At 39.3% G+C, this 13,888-nt stretch overlaps 1 protein-coding gene across 1 annotated transcript in view; it reads right to left on the reverse strand.

Annotated features, from left to right (window-relative positions):
* EGFR (epidermal growth factor receptor) overlaps nucleotides 1–13,888 on the reverse strand; it is a 165,806-nt gene that overhangs the window by 29,362 nt on the left and 122,556 nt on the right. The window contains exons 9-13 of the mRNA XM_075827064.1: nucleotides 13,006–13,138; nucleotides 11,383–11,456; nucleotides 11,109–11,199; nucleotides 8,525–8,721; nucleotides 7,306–7,435 (exon numbers count right to left, since the gene is read on the reverse strand). Coding sequence (XP_075683179.1) covers nucleotides 7,306–7,435; nucleotides 8,525–8,721; nucleotides 11,109–11,199; nucleotides 11,383–11,456; nucleotides 13,006–13,138 — 625 coding nt within the window. The remainder of the gene's footprint in view (nucleotides 1–7,305; nucleotides 7,436–8,524; nucleotides 8,722–11,108; nucleotides 11,200–11,382; nucleotides 11,457–13,005; nucleotides 13,139–13,888) is intronic.

Below are 13,888 nucleotides of genomic sequence, written 5' to 3' on the forward strand. Positions count from 1 at the left end.
GAAAAAGCACCCCAACATTTGTAAAGCAATTTCTCCCTGGTTCGGAAATATCACATATGTGGTTATAAACGGCTGTTTGGACACAAGCCAGGGCTCAGAAGGGGAGGAGCGCTATTTGGATTTTGATAGATTGGTTTTTGGGTGCCAATGTTGCTTTTGCAGAGCACCTGAGGTATCCGTACAGTGGAAACCCCTGAGAAGAAAACCCATTTTGGAAATTACACTTCTTAGGTCATCCCCATCTAGAGATATAAGAAGTAGTAGTAGTTTTGTTTGTTTTTTTGGTATTTCAATTTATAATGTGGGGTCATATGTAAGCTGTGCAGAGTACATCAGGTCATAATAAGGTGGTATAATCACAGGGTACATAAATATAAAAAATAATAATTCATAGATGTTTTACGCTTTGAAGCAATCCTTTATGCACAGGCCAGGTTTTTCAGGGCAGGCGTCGCACTGATAAGTGGTGTTCTTTCTTATCCCCCTTTTGGTACACACTGTACTGTTTTTTGGGACTTTCCCTTCTTTGCAGTTTGGGAACTTCATTGGGAAAGAGTTGCCCTGATACAATACGGGTGTCCTGGCTTCCAGCAGATGTGCTTGGGCCCTTCCCTTCCTGGTTCCCAAATAGAAGTGCCTTGATAACAACCGCTTGAAAATGAAGGAATATGTCTTCCCTGTCTGGCCTGCACACTGGGATAGCACGCAAGTGTTATACTATGTCATCTCTAAGATTTGCAAGGCCAGCTTTTTGTACCACACCCTTGTTTTCTGCATGGCACTATACAGGTTCTGCATTTGATCTGAGAGATCAACCCCTCCCATGTACTTATTATAGCCCAATGTTCAATTAAGCTTGAGGATTACTGTAGTGGTACCTGTTACAGGGACAGCGGTGCTGAGGTTATCATGTATTGTGGTCAATATAAGTACATTCCACTTGTCCTTAAACCAACAACATGTTCTCGCTGTAAAGTGCCCTGTTCTCACCCCTTCTGAGTCTTTAACCAAGCTTTGATTTTAGGAGACCTCTTTGGTTTTTGCGCACATGCCGCATCCTGCAGTAATTCTGGTAGAGAGACACTTAAAGAGTGGAATGCTGGTATAGAAGTTATACCATGTAGAGTTGGTAACCCTGGTCCAACAGTGGGTGCACTAATTCCCAGGCATTCACCCGAAACCTGTGGGTGTACCCTGAGAAACTCAGGAATATAAGTCACCGTTTAAAATATACAAGAGACTCGTTTTTGGAAATGTTCTCTTCATGGGTGTAGGCTTGGGCAAACTTGGTGCTTAAAAAGATCAATGACTCGCCTGATTTTGAATAGGCGGTCATATGTGGGGTCATCACTGGGCGGACACTGTGCAATATAATTAAAATGCAAAAACTTTACGATTGCTTCAAAGCGTGTCCAGGTCATGGACATGTGGTAAATTGGGGTGTTGTACAAAATATCTTTACTCCAGTATTACCTAATCTTTGGCTTCTTCAACCCATATGCAGCATAAGGCCCCAAAATGTCATCATCTGCATTGCCCCTACGGGGGTCCATCTGAGAGGTCTAGCATATGATGACGTGGGGTTCTGGGCAATAAATTGCTAGGCGTATAAATCGGTGTGGGCCACCATTAAATTCATATGATCTTCACAGAAAAAAAACAATTTCTGTGAGGCCTGCAGTCTCAAATAGAATTCCTGAGCTGCCCAAGAAATCAGGAATTTTGCAGAGGGGTGAGTTTGAATGGGATCACTAATCTGGAGGGTCGCCTCAGCCGTTGCCCTGAGGCACCTTTACTTGAGTTCCTTATCACCGGATTAGGATGATAAGGAGGAAGAGGACAAGACTAATGGGACATATTCCTCTTCTCAGTCGCTGGCCATTTCAGCATTAGAGCCTAGAAGGACGTATGCCTCCTATGCTGAATAGAACCTTTGAGAGAATTCTTATAAGGGTTTGTAGTGCTTAAACGCCTGGAAATAGGCCTTGAAAAACACTTGTGAAACAACAAAAAACAGCTTGCCATTGTAATCAATTGGAAAAACGGTGTTTAGTTCAGACATGACGTTTTTTACGCCACTGTTTAAAAAAACGGCACGTAAAAAGACACCACGTTAAAAAAAAAGAGCATTTCACTTCTTGAGCCGTTTTTGGAGCTGTTTTTCATAGGGTCAATTGAAAAAAACAGCTCCAAAAACATCTAAAAAAAAAAAAAAGCCTCAACGTTTTCTGCTTCAAAAACGTTTGAAAATCAAAGGCTGTTTTCCCCTGAAAACAGCTCTGGAATTTTCAGCTGTTTTTAATTGTGCGTGTGAACATACCCTAACTGAAGCTAACTGTAATGCTTTATATTATAAAAAAACAAACTTGTAGTATAAAAAAATTACTATAATAAATTTACACTGAAACTGTAGAAAAAATTTATAGCTAAAACTTCCAAAAATGCTATATAATATTTTTTCTTTAAGAAAACTGACATCAACTAACCTAAATGTCTGCTACCCTAATGCTCAACCTATGCAGGTTCTAGCTTTACCAAATCTGCCAACTTAAACACCCACTGCGCGCTAATGCTCTAATTATGGAGGTAAACGATAACAATTTTTGTAACTTTGTTTACATTTTATATATGCACTAGTATATATAGATACATATATATGTACATATGTATATATATATATATATATATATATATATATATATCTAAACACACATATATATATATGAAACTCCTGCACCTAAAATAAGCATATTCTGATCAGTGATGTCACTCAGAGGGAGCAGGCAAAGCACAGGTACAGGCGATAGGGCAGCAAGTGGACAGGAGTGGGGTAGCGATGGAGAGGAGAAGGGCAGCAATGGAGAGGAGAGGGGCAGCAATGGAGAGGAGAGGGGCAGCAATGGAAAGGAGAGGGGCAGCAATGGAAAGGAGAGGGGCAGCATCAGATGAAGATCACAGATGATGATGGAGTTCACTTTCTATTTCAGGTTAGCACAAGTACATAATCATTTGATTCATTTATGAGCTTTCCATGACATTAGCATCAGAGTCAATCTAAAAACAAAAGTAATGGAATATCAGAGTAAAAAATAGAAAAACATCCCCCATAGAGGTGGGTTTTTAAGTCTAGGGATCTGACACATGGATGGCCCCTTTTAGCAAATGACAAGGTTTTCATTTTTTAATGGCAAAAAGTGGCTACTAAAGTGATGACATCAATTCTGAATGAACTGTTACCAGAATTTCTTGCAGCCATGTTTTATTTGGTATATTTAGTAGTTAGCATAGAACGGTGCTGTTTGTATTTTCATAGGATGTGTAATTGTGAGATGCAGGGAAAATGCATGAAGAGATTAGGAATTGTAAGCCCATATGAAACCGAAAACCTGCTGTCCAATTATATTTGTATGCATTTAATAAATCTTGTGATGACACAGAAAGCTAGATTTCCAGGAAAGCTAAAGGTCTGGCTAAGAAGAAGATTAAAGGTAGTTTTAGGGCATTGAAGAGTTATGTGTTTAATTCATTTAGTGCTTTCTTAGTAATTTTAAAAACAGGGCACTTTTTTCTGAAATATCATCCAGGCACTACGCAAGTTGTCAAGACGATGAGCTAAAATTAGTGTTGTAATTACAAAGTGTGTGCAGAAGGTTTGGTGGTGGTCTGTAACGTATGTGATTAAAAAGGGAGAACTAAATACAGAATGGAAAATCCTTCCTTTAGAATAGCTGGGGTATCTTTCTGAACAACCGTATTAGCTACTAGAAATACAGCGCAGGACGACACAGGTGTATGACATATCATACCTTTTATATGTAGGTTACAGGGTGATTAATATATATACATACATACATTTATATTAGTGTTTACTCTGTATATTATTATTATTTCAGGGTCTTTTGCAAAAACAATAGCGCAGTTGACTACGCTATTGTTTCCGCAAAAAAAAGGAAGCTTTGCGGGAACGGAAACAAACGGAAACCAAGGCAAATGGAAGCATTACCATTGAAATCAATGGTAATGCAAATGGAAGCTTTAGTTTCCGTTCATGGGTTCCTCCAACGGAAAGCTGCAACAGAACCCATGAACGGAAAAGCAACGGAAAAGTAACGCTAATTTGAACAGGCCCTCAAAATATAGACATGAAAAAACAAAGCAAACAGCACTTCCTAGACTAACAGTGAATTAGATATGGATAGGGAAAAAAATGGGTACACGCAAAGGCGTGGCTTGTGGGGGGTTGGTGAGGCATGTGACAGGGGGACCACCAATAAGCCATTCTGGCCATAGTATTTACATACAGGGCTAGGGCAGAAAACAAAATCTTTGGCCCAGGGGAAGAAAAGCTTAGCTACCCCTCTGGGTAGTAAGTATTGCACTCACCTAGTGGGGTTCTGCTATTAGGGGCACAATGCACCACGCATTTAGTTTTTTTTTGTTGTCAAACTGTATTTATATTAGTGACTCCCGCCACCCCCACCTATCAGCTAATTGTAGTGGCTGCGGAGCTCCAGTGAGCATCTTAAAGAGGCTCTGTCACCACATTATAAGTGCCCTATATTGTACATGATGTGATCGCCGCTGTAATGTAGATTACAGCAATGTTTTTTATTTGGAAAAACTATCATTTTTGACGGAGTTATGACCTATATTAGCTTTATGCTAATGAGTTTCTTAATGGACAACTGGGCATGTTTTACTATATGACCAAGTGGGCGTTGTGGAAAGAAGTGTATGACACTGACCAATCAGAGACCAATCAGTGACCAATCAGTGTCATACACTTCTCGCCATTCATTTACACTGCAGATAGTGATATAGCTATATCGCTATGTGCAGCCACATAAACACACCATAACATTACTGCAGTGTCCTTACAAGGAATATACATTACCTCCAGCCAGAACGTGATGTGTATTCAGAATCCTGACTACTTTTCTGTGATTTACAGCATAGCAGGCGTAGTCTCGCGAGATTACGCTGTAAACTGTCACTTACAGCGACATCTCGCTGTGCTGTGCTGTAAATCACTGAGAAGTGCAGAGAAGTGGTCATGAGAATGAATGCACATCACGTCCTGGTTGGAGGTAATGTATATTCATTGTCATGACACATGAGTAGCGTTATAGTGTGTTTATGTGGCTGCACATAGCAATATAATTATATCGCTATCTGCAGTGTAAATGAATGGAGAGAAATGTATGAAGATGATTGTCACTGATTGGTCACTGATTGGTCACTGATTGGTCACTGATTGGTCAGCGTCATACACTTCTCTCCACTTCGCACCCCATTATCCATTTATTTCTATTTATGCACTTCACTCATTACTGCCCCCTATATTTCACTTATAGTATTACACTTGCACACACACTATTCATTTATTATTTCTTACTACACATCCCATGCACCACACACCACTCCCCTCAAGACTAGTGGGAGTGGCTATTATTATTTAAAGCACCTGCTCGCCCTTTCATCAGCATTTCTGACCTGGCTGTGTCCATTTGTAAGTATGGCCTTTTTCTGGGTTTTTGTATATGTCCCTGTGTTTTTATCGGTTCTGTTTGTGCATCAGGAACGTTCTGTTCCAGTTTAGGAGTTAGGGACTCGCAAGTCTGGGGATCCTTGTCGTGGATTGCGAGCTTGCGTCCTTTTGGCCAAAATGATTACTAATACCCCAGGTATTTTTCATTATTATGTATATTCGCTTCTCTTGGACACAGCTGGGTCTTTGATGCTGGGAGAGCATGGTGTGTTGTTGTTTGGCATAGCAAGCAGGGTAGCCCTCTCTATGAATTATCAAGGCGTCACAAATAGGCTTCTACCTGGCTATACACGTTGTGCCTCATGACGTACACACTATCCCTCCATGTTTCACTCACTCACACCCCATTATCCATTTATTTCTATTGAGGCACTTCAGTCATTACTGCCCCCTATATTTCACTTATAGTATTACACTTGCACACACACTATTCATTTATTATTTCTTACTACACATCCCATGCACCACACACCACTCCCCTCAAGACTAGTGGGAGTGGCTATTATTATTTAAAGCACCTGCTCGCCCTTTCATCAGCATTTCTGACCTGGCTGTGTCCATTTGTAAGTATGGCCTTTTTTGGTGTTTTTGTATATGTCCCTGTGTTTTTATCGGTTCTGTTTGTGCATCAGGAACGTTCTGTTCCAGTTTAGGAGTTAGGGACTCGCAAGTCTGGGGATCCTTGTCGTGGATTGCGAGCTTGCGTCCTTTTTGCCAAAATGATTACCAATACCCCAGGTATTTTTCATTATTATGTATATTCGCTTCTCTTGGACACAGCCGGGTCTTTGATGCTGGGAGAGCATGGTGTGTTGTTGTTTGGCATAGCAAGCAGGGTAGCCCGCTCTATGAATTATCAAGGCGTCACAAATAGGCTTCTACCTGGCTATACACGTTGTGCCTCATGACGTACACACTATCCCTCCATGTTTCACTCACTTGCACCCCATTATCCATTTATTTCTATTGAGGCACTTCACTCATTACTGCCCCCTATATTTCACTTATAGTATTACACTTGCACACACACTATTCATTTATTATTTCTTACTACACATCCCATGCACCACACACCACTCCCCTCAAGACTAGTGGGAGTGGCTATTATTATTTAAAGCACCTGCTCGCCCTTTCATCAGCATTTCTGACCTGGCTGTGTCCATTTGTAAGTATGGCCTTTTTCGGTGTTTTTGTATATGTCCCTGTGTTTTTATCGGTTCTGTTTCTACTTCTCTCCACAATGCCCACTTGGCCATATAGTAAAACACGCCCAGTTTTCCATTGAGAAACTCATTAGCATAAAGCTAATATAGGTCATAGCTCCGTCAAAAAATGATCGTTTTTCTAAATTAAAAAGACTGCTGTAATCTACATTACAGCGCTGATCACATCATGTACAATATAGGGCATTTATAATGTGGTGACAGAGCCTCTTTAACTTTTTAGCCTGCACAGCTCTGTACATTCAATAGTGGCTGTGCCTGGTACTGCAGCTCAGTCCCATTCACTTGAATGGGACTAAGCTTCATAGAGCTGCAGTACCAGACACAGCCACTGCCGAATGTGCAGAGCTGTGCAGGCTAAGCAATTATGAGGATGCAGCGCCCATTCAATCAGCTGATCGGATACCCACCAATCTGGTATTACTGTTCTATTCTAAGAATAGGTCATCAATATCAAAGTCCCGGAAAATCCCCTTAATATAATTTATTTTGCAGCGCTAACAATCAATAAATAAAAGGAAGACATATAGTTACCCTGTATGCGTATTGCAGGAAGCTACACATTCTTTTCCACGTTTAAATTTTTCACAGGAGAAACACTGAGAGGGTCCAGGTCCCCAACAACCTTGAGAACATAAAGGATCACAAATCCTTTCATCAGCAACTGCAAAGTAAATTGAATATATTCATATTTTTAAAGTGTATATATATAGTCATACATACATTTTTATATATTGTACATATTTTGGGTATATATATATATTTGTCCACACGTAACGGAATTGCTGCAGAAAATTTCTGCAGCATTTCCGTTAAAACTATCAGACATTCCGCTGTGGAAAAACCGGACCATTTCCTGTGTTTCTTACTGCAGAAACAGGTGCGGATTTTGCCAATTTTTTTCTCAAGTCTGTGAGATGATGACATCTCCTCTGAAAAACGCAGCAAATCAGTCCACATTCCGCAGCAGGCATTGACATGCTGCGGAACGAAAATAACGCACCGCAGGTGAATTTCGGGATGGAAATTTGGCTCAGCATGTGAATGAGATTTGTTAAAACTCACCCACTATGCTGCTACTGTATTCCGCTACGTATTTTTCATCTGCAATTCCAGACGGAAAATACGCAGCAATTCCGTTACGTGTGGACAAGCTCTTATAGGGCTTAAAGGATCTGCTGCTAACATCTTGGTGCCAGACACCACAGGACACCTTTAGAGGCCTTTTTTTTTTAATGTTACAGCTAATTGGTGTATGAACGCATATATATATATATATATACAGAATGCATAGTATATACGTTATACTATGTAATGTCTCAAACAAAAGATATATACAGTATAGATATACTGTATATATTGAAAATTCTGTCAGTTGCTCCTCACTTGCTCCTCGGCAACAGACTGTAAACTGACATTTTTTTAGACAGCAATGAATGCTGAGCAAGGTGCTGCTAAGGAGCAACTACATCATTTTAAATCGCATGCAGAAAACTTCAGTGAGACTGAGGTTACACTTTAAGTGGATTCAAGCTAACTGAACCAAAATGAAGTCTGTTCTCTGGCCCTTGTAAAAGCATGGAGAGCCTTGTAAATGGTCGTACGGACGGACTCGTGTTTGGGCTGTTTTGTCATCATCAATGAGCAGAAAAATAGTTTGATTTTTTTTCTACATTAGTGAACATTGGGCAATGCTGTGCCATTTTTTGCTCTAAGTATTATGATCAGTACCAGTTTATAAAAAGATGCTTACCACATTTTTCATCTTCTTTATTTTCAAATATTCTCTTTTGTTGATTCGTTCTGAATACACTCGTCCAGTTCATTGTATCAAGATAGCAGAGATTTTTATTACTTTTAATTATAATGTCGCCATCACTCACTTCTTTGAGAGATCGTAATCCCAGTGATGATATGGATAGACCTGTGACACCAAGTGAATATCTCCCACTAGAATATAAAAGACAGAAATTGTAATCTTTTCATAGCGAGTCTAAACTTCATATATACGTAAAACTTATGAATTCCATATTAAAGAAGACACACAATGAGTTTCTCTTGCCAGTAGTGACAGAAATCATTTTCTACCGGTGTATTTGAGCTATGAATGATTAATGTTAGGTAGCGATTCATTCCTCAGTATTCTCAAATATGCTTCCATTTTCACTTATGACAATAAATGTACAGAGCACATTTCACGGTTACAAGAATATTCTTGTAATATGAGGTTGTGCAATTTAAAAATTGTGGATTGGCTCGTGGCTAAGGTTGCCCCTTTTACTACCAAAACACAACAGCCGGATAAAAAAAATGGGCTGTGATTTGGGAAGGGTAAATGCGAAGACCTTTTATTATCAAATATCCCTAGTGGTCTAGGGTAGTTAAGGGGTTAAATGAGTTGTCCAGTCCCTAAAAATTGATGGCCTATCCTCAGGATAGGCCATTAATATCTGTTCGGTCGGGGACCCCTGGCCGATCAGCTGTTTTGAATGTGTACTTGTACTCATTACACGCAAATTTACCAGATGCATTAAAAAGGAACCTGTCATTTCTCTTGACGTGTCTGTTTTGGTAAATACTTGTATTGTCCACAACATAACGATTCTGGAGCATCTTTTCATAAAACTCTGCGTTGTACCATTCCTCTGTTATTCCTCCTACAATTCATGAATAAATTGACAACTGGGTGTTACCAGTTGGGGAGGGGGGTGTCCTTACACAGTCTGACAATGTCCAATCAGGGCTCACAGTATAAGACTGTGTAGGGACTCGCCCCTTTGACTAGGGGAATGTCAAACACCCAAAATTGTGATTTTATGGGTAATACAAGTATTCACTAAAATAGACACGTCAAGATTGCTGACAGCTATTTAATCTTCAATGGCATAAAATTAGAGGTGTCAGCATCCCTAGGTAAGACCAGATCCCCATAAAGAGAACCCAATAGGCCCTGTACACAAAAAAACAAACAGATTACAAGACCCAACTTCTACAGTTCCCATGGGGCCTAGTAGTGAAATTGTCTGACATTGGACAAGATCACTTTTTTTTCCACTGTCAACCGCTAAAGTGCTGGAAACCAGAATCCCTTGCCTGGCCTGATTGACTGATTGGTTCACATGAAGAGTTGCCATTAAGCAGAAATCTATAGTCCCATTTAAACAGTTTTGGGTGCAGCACAAAGCACTGGACATCAGGAATCCAACACTTCGAAGTGTTAAAGGGAATGTGTCGCTAGAAATGATTATTTTTTTTTTTAGTTAAACAATTATTATTTGAGTGATCACACATTGTTTTCATTTTTTTAACTTAAGTCAGGAAATACTATAAATGAGATTCTAATTTATAACATTTCCATGTGATGGGCACTAGAAAGAGCAGTTCCCAAAATTGCAGCATGGTCAATGTGGTAAAGCAACCTCATTGCTTTATGCTGCAAATTTGGGGTAGACACACTCTCTCTAGTGTCCTCACACAATCCCCCCTCCCTTTTTCTGGCTAGTGCCAGGAGAAGGAAGGGTTTGAATCTTCAAACCTCCTACACTTTGCGCCGCCATTTTCTGAGCAACTGCACAGTGTAGGAGGATTAGATACAGTGCTCAGCAGACAGTATAACACGAACATACATGAACATAATACACACATCACATACACGAACATAAATTACCTGCTCCTGCCGCCTCCGCTACTATGTCTTGCGCCTTCGCTTCCTTGAACATATGGCCGGAAGCCGCGGCCAGAAGTCGTCATCTTACTGACCGGCAGCGGCTTCCGGTCCACATGAAAATGGCGCCGGATTTCGCTCTGCGAACGAGCTTCGTTTTGGTCTGTGTGGGAGCGGCGCATGCGCTGTTCCCACACAGACGACGTACACTGCAGAGAATGGGATGGCTCCCGTTCGCATTCTCTATGGGGTTGTATGTGCTGTATTCCAGTTCTGTATGTGTCGTTATGTGTATGTGTATGTGTATGTGTGATGAAAAAAAAAAAAGGCAGCCCCCATAGAGAAGTAAAAGTAAGAAAAAAGTAAAAAGTAGAACACAAGAACAAAAAGAAATAAAATTTATTTTAATATCATACTAAAAGCAATATGATAAAAAAAGTACATCCTATGTACATCCTTGAGGGCTTTTTTTTTTTATTAATAATAATAAACAGCTCAGTCAGTGTGTTTTGTGTAACTTCTTAATTAGTTTTTATTAAAAATTTGTTTTACTTTTTGATATACAGCTTTGAACTATGGTCAAGGAACTTCAAGCTACATCTCTTTTTAGCATATGTGTTATCAATAGTACATATCAGATTAAACCAATATTATATATGTGAAATTGACTTACTATATTTTTGTTCTGCCTCTGATTATTTCAAGATTTTCAAAAATACTCAGATCAGTGACATTTCTCGGCCACCATTGAATCATTAAAAAACCTGTAAAAAATTGGATTGAAAAAATTAATCAGTATATTGGTATATTCACTCATACACTTCCTAGGGTAATTGGCATATATATATATAGATATAGTGTATGCTTTTAAAAAATCAAAAGATAAATAATAATAATAAATAGAATAACATATTTTACATAAAAAATTATGTGTCATGAAAACTGACCTGATATTTCTCGGATAGATTTAAGCATGTGCAATCTAGCTGGATCCATTTTTGGTGTGTTGGTATAAGAATCACTAAAAACATAAATTGTTTTGCATTTGGTAAGTGCATATTACCAAACATTTAATGTACAACCTACTTAGTTGATACGTACTGGGGATCTATGATATCAGAGATGGATGTGAGACACAAGAGTACACCCTCTGTTTCTCCTTTAGCTCTGCCTTTGTTCACACCTGCGTTGGGCTATTCCATTGTTCTGGTCCGTCAGGGGAGCAGAATAAGAGAATAACTAAACTAACGGTTCTGTTGCACAATGGACAACGCCAGTTGCCGATGGAACCCATTGACTTTAATAGGTTTGGTCAGCTTTCCGTCGGCATGTCCGTGACACAATAGCGCAGATGTGAACGATGCCTTACTTTGAACCATGTTCATTTTGTAACAAAAAACTTAAATATAATTTTACAGCAGATATATATATATATATATCTATATATATATATATATATATATATCTATCTATATATATATATATATATATATATATATATATATATATATAGATATATATATATATCTAGATATGATGTACATACTTCCAAAAATCGTACCATAAAATACCTTACTACTATGACTATACAGTGGGTGCTTACATAACAGTGCTACAGAGTAGCCAAAAAATCCTGCTGCTGTTAGCGGATGCCCCATGGCAAAGGCCCCTTTTGCCAATGGCATAATTTGTTCCTTACCAAATAAATAAATATATATTTATGCAAAAAATATTTGTAAATACATGTAATTATTCATCTTGTGTTGATCCTAAGTCACAGCTTGTATTAGGGTATGTTCACACGCAAACGCAAAATACGTCTGAAATGACGGAGCTGTTTTCGGGCGAAATCAGCTCCTGAATTTCAGACGTTTTTGCAAGTACTCGCGTTTTTTGCGGAAAATGAAATGGAAAAATGGCTCCAAAAACGTCCCAAGAAGTGTCCTGCACTTCTTTGACGCGGCCGTATTTTTACACGTTGTGTTTTGACAACGATGCGTAAAATTACACCTCGTCTGAACAGAACATCGTAGCAATGGGCAGATGTTTGCAGACGTTATGGAGACGTCTTTTCAGGCGTAATTCGAGGCGTAAAACGCCTGAAATACGTCTGAAAATAGGTCGTGTGAACATACCCTTATTGTTCAGAGATGTATTCATAATTCTGCTGGATGTTATTGGAAACAGTCGACAAGTTTGTTGCCAGATATACCCGTAATAGCTTAGCTAAGCTTCTGTAATACAGTAGTTAGCTTTTCCTACATCACAATACGCTCCAGTGCCCACTCTAAAGACTACAATTCTCAGAAAGCACCTGCCCCCCCTTTAGCTATAACCCTGGTCCTCCGCCCTTGCAAAGTAACACATAAACATTTTCTGTTGGTTGACATGCATACATGGATTTACAGTTCAGTGATCCAATCATGAGCTCATACTGCACTGGCACTGCCACTTCTGGGTGACCTCATTATATTCTCATTATAAAAGAGTTTTTAATATCAGAAGTTCAGGTACAACTTCGAAACATAATAATTTGTTCCATCTCTCATACATTCTAGTACGTGACTTACCCATCTACAGCCATTGACAAGATATTTATACTTCCAATAACTTTTGTACAGTTTTCAAAATAACCAATGTTTGTTGCATTTATTGATATAACATCTTCTAAAATACCATATCCAATACCATCACAATTTTTATCTGCAAGAAAACCAGCAAAAATGCATTATTAGTATTTACTGGAACACCACAAATGATGTACTTGTTAAACAGCTATAATTATTTTATTGATTGCCTCTTTTATCATGAGCAGGTAAATTAGAGGTTGTTAAGGGGTTAAACACAAGTTATTATACCAAAGAATGGTTAAACCAAGAAGAAATTTCACAAACTGGAATAGTCAAACCAAAGCCAAGGCCTTAAAGTGTTTTTCCCACTATAGTAAGTAATGGCATATTGCTAGGATATGCCATCACTTCTTATTTGGTCGGAGTCTGTCTGCCGGAAACCCCATGATCCGAATGAATAAAAGCCTCCTCCACTGATTTTCTGTGCTCAGTGAAGTTGTTTTGGAATTCCCTGCACAGTAGTTGGGAGCTCTGCTGTGCTAGATAAACGTTGCACTGCGCATGCCCGGGGATTACAAGGCAACAGCGCATCTGCCAGAGTTGAAGGAGGCTTGTAGTGACGTAGAGCGGCCAAGAGGAAGGTCAATCAAGCAGAGGCATGTCAATCCAGCCTGAAAGGGCAGATTTAGAGGCCGGACCTCGTGAATCTTCAGAAAAGCGTCACCGCCACCCCTTAACTCCGCACTGGTAATTACCATACACTGCACGCCATTTTAAAAGTTGATTTTCTAGATTTTGCTGCATCACAATAAACCTTCCTGGGGATATTTGGAAACATTTTCAGGTCATGTGTAACAGCATTGTGGCAGTTTATGGGGCTAAA

This window comes from Rhinoderma darwinii, chromosome 5 (genome assembly GCF_050947455.1).
Source record: "Rhinoderma darwinii isolate aRhiDar2 chromosome 5, aRhiDar2.hap1, whole genome shotgun sequence".
NCBI lineage: Eukaryota > Metazoa > Chordata > Amphibia > Anura > Rhinodermatidae > Rhinoderma > Rhinoderma darwinii.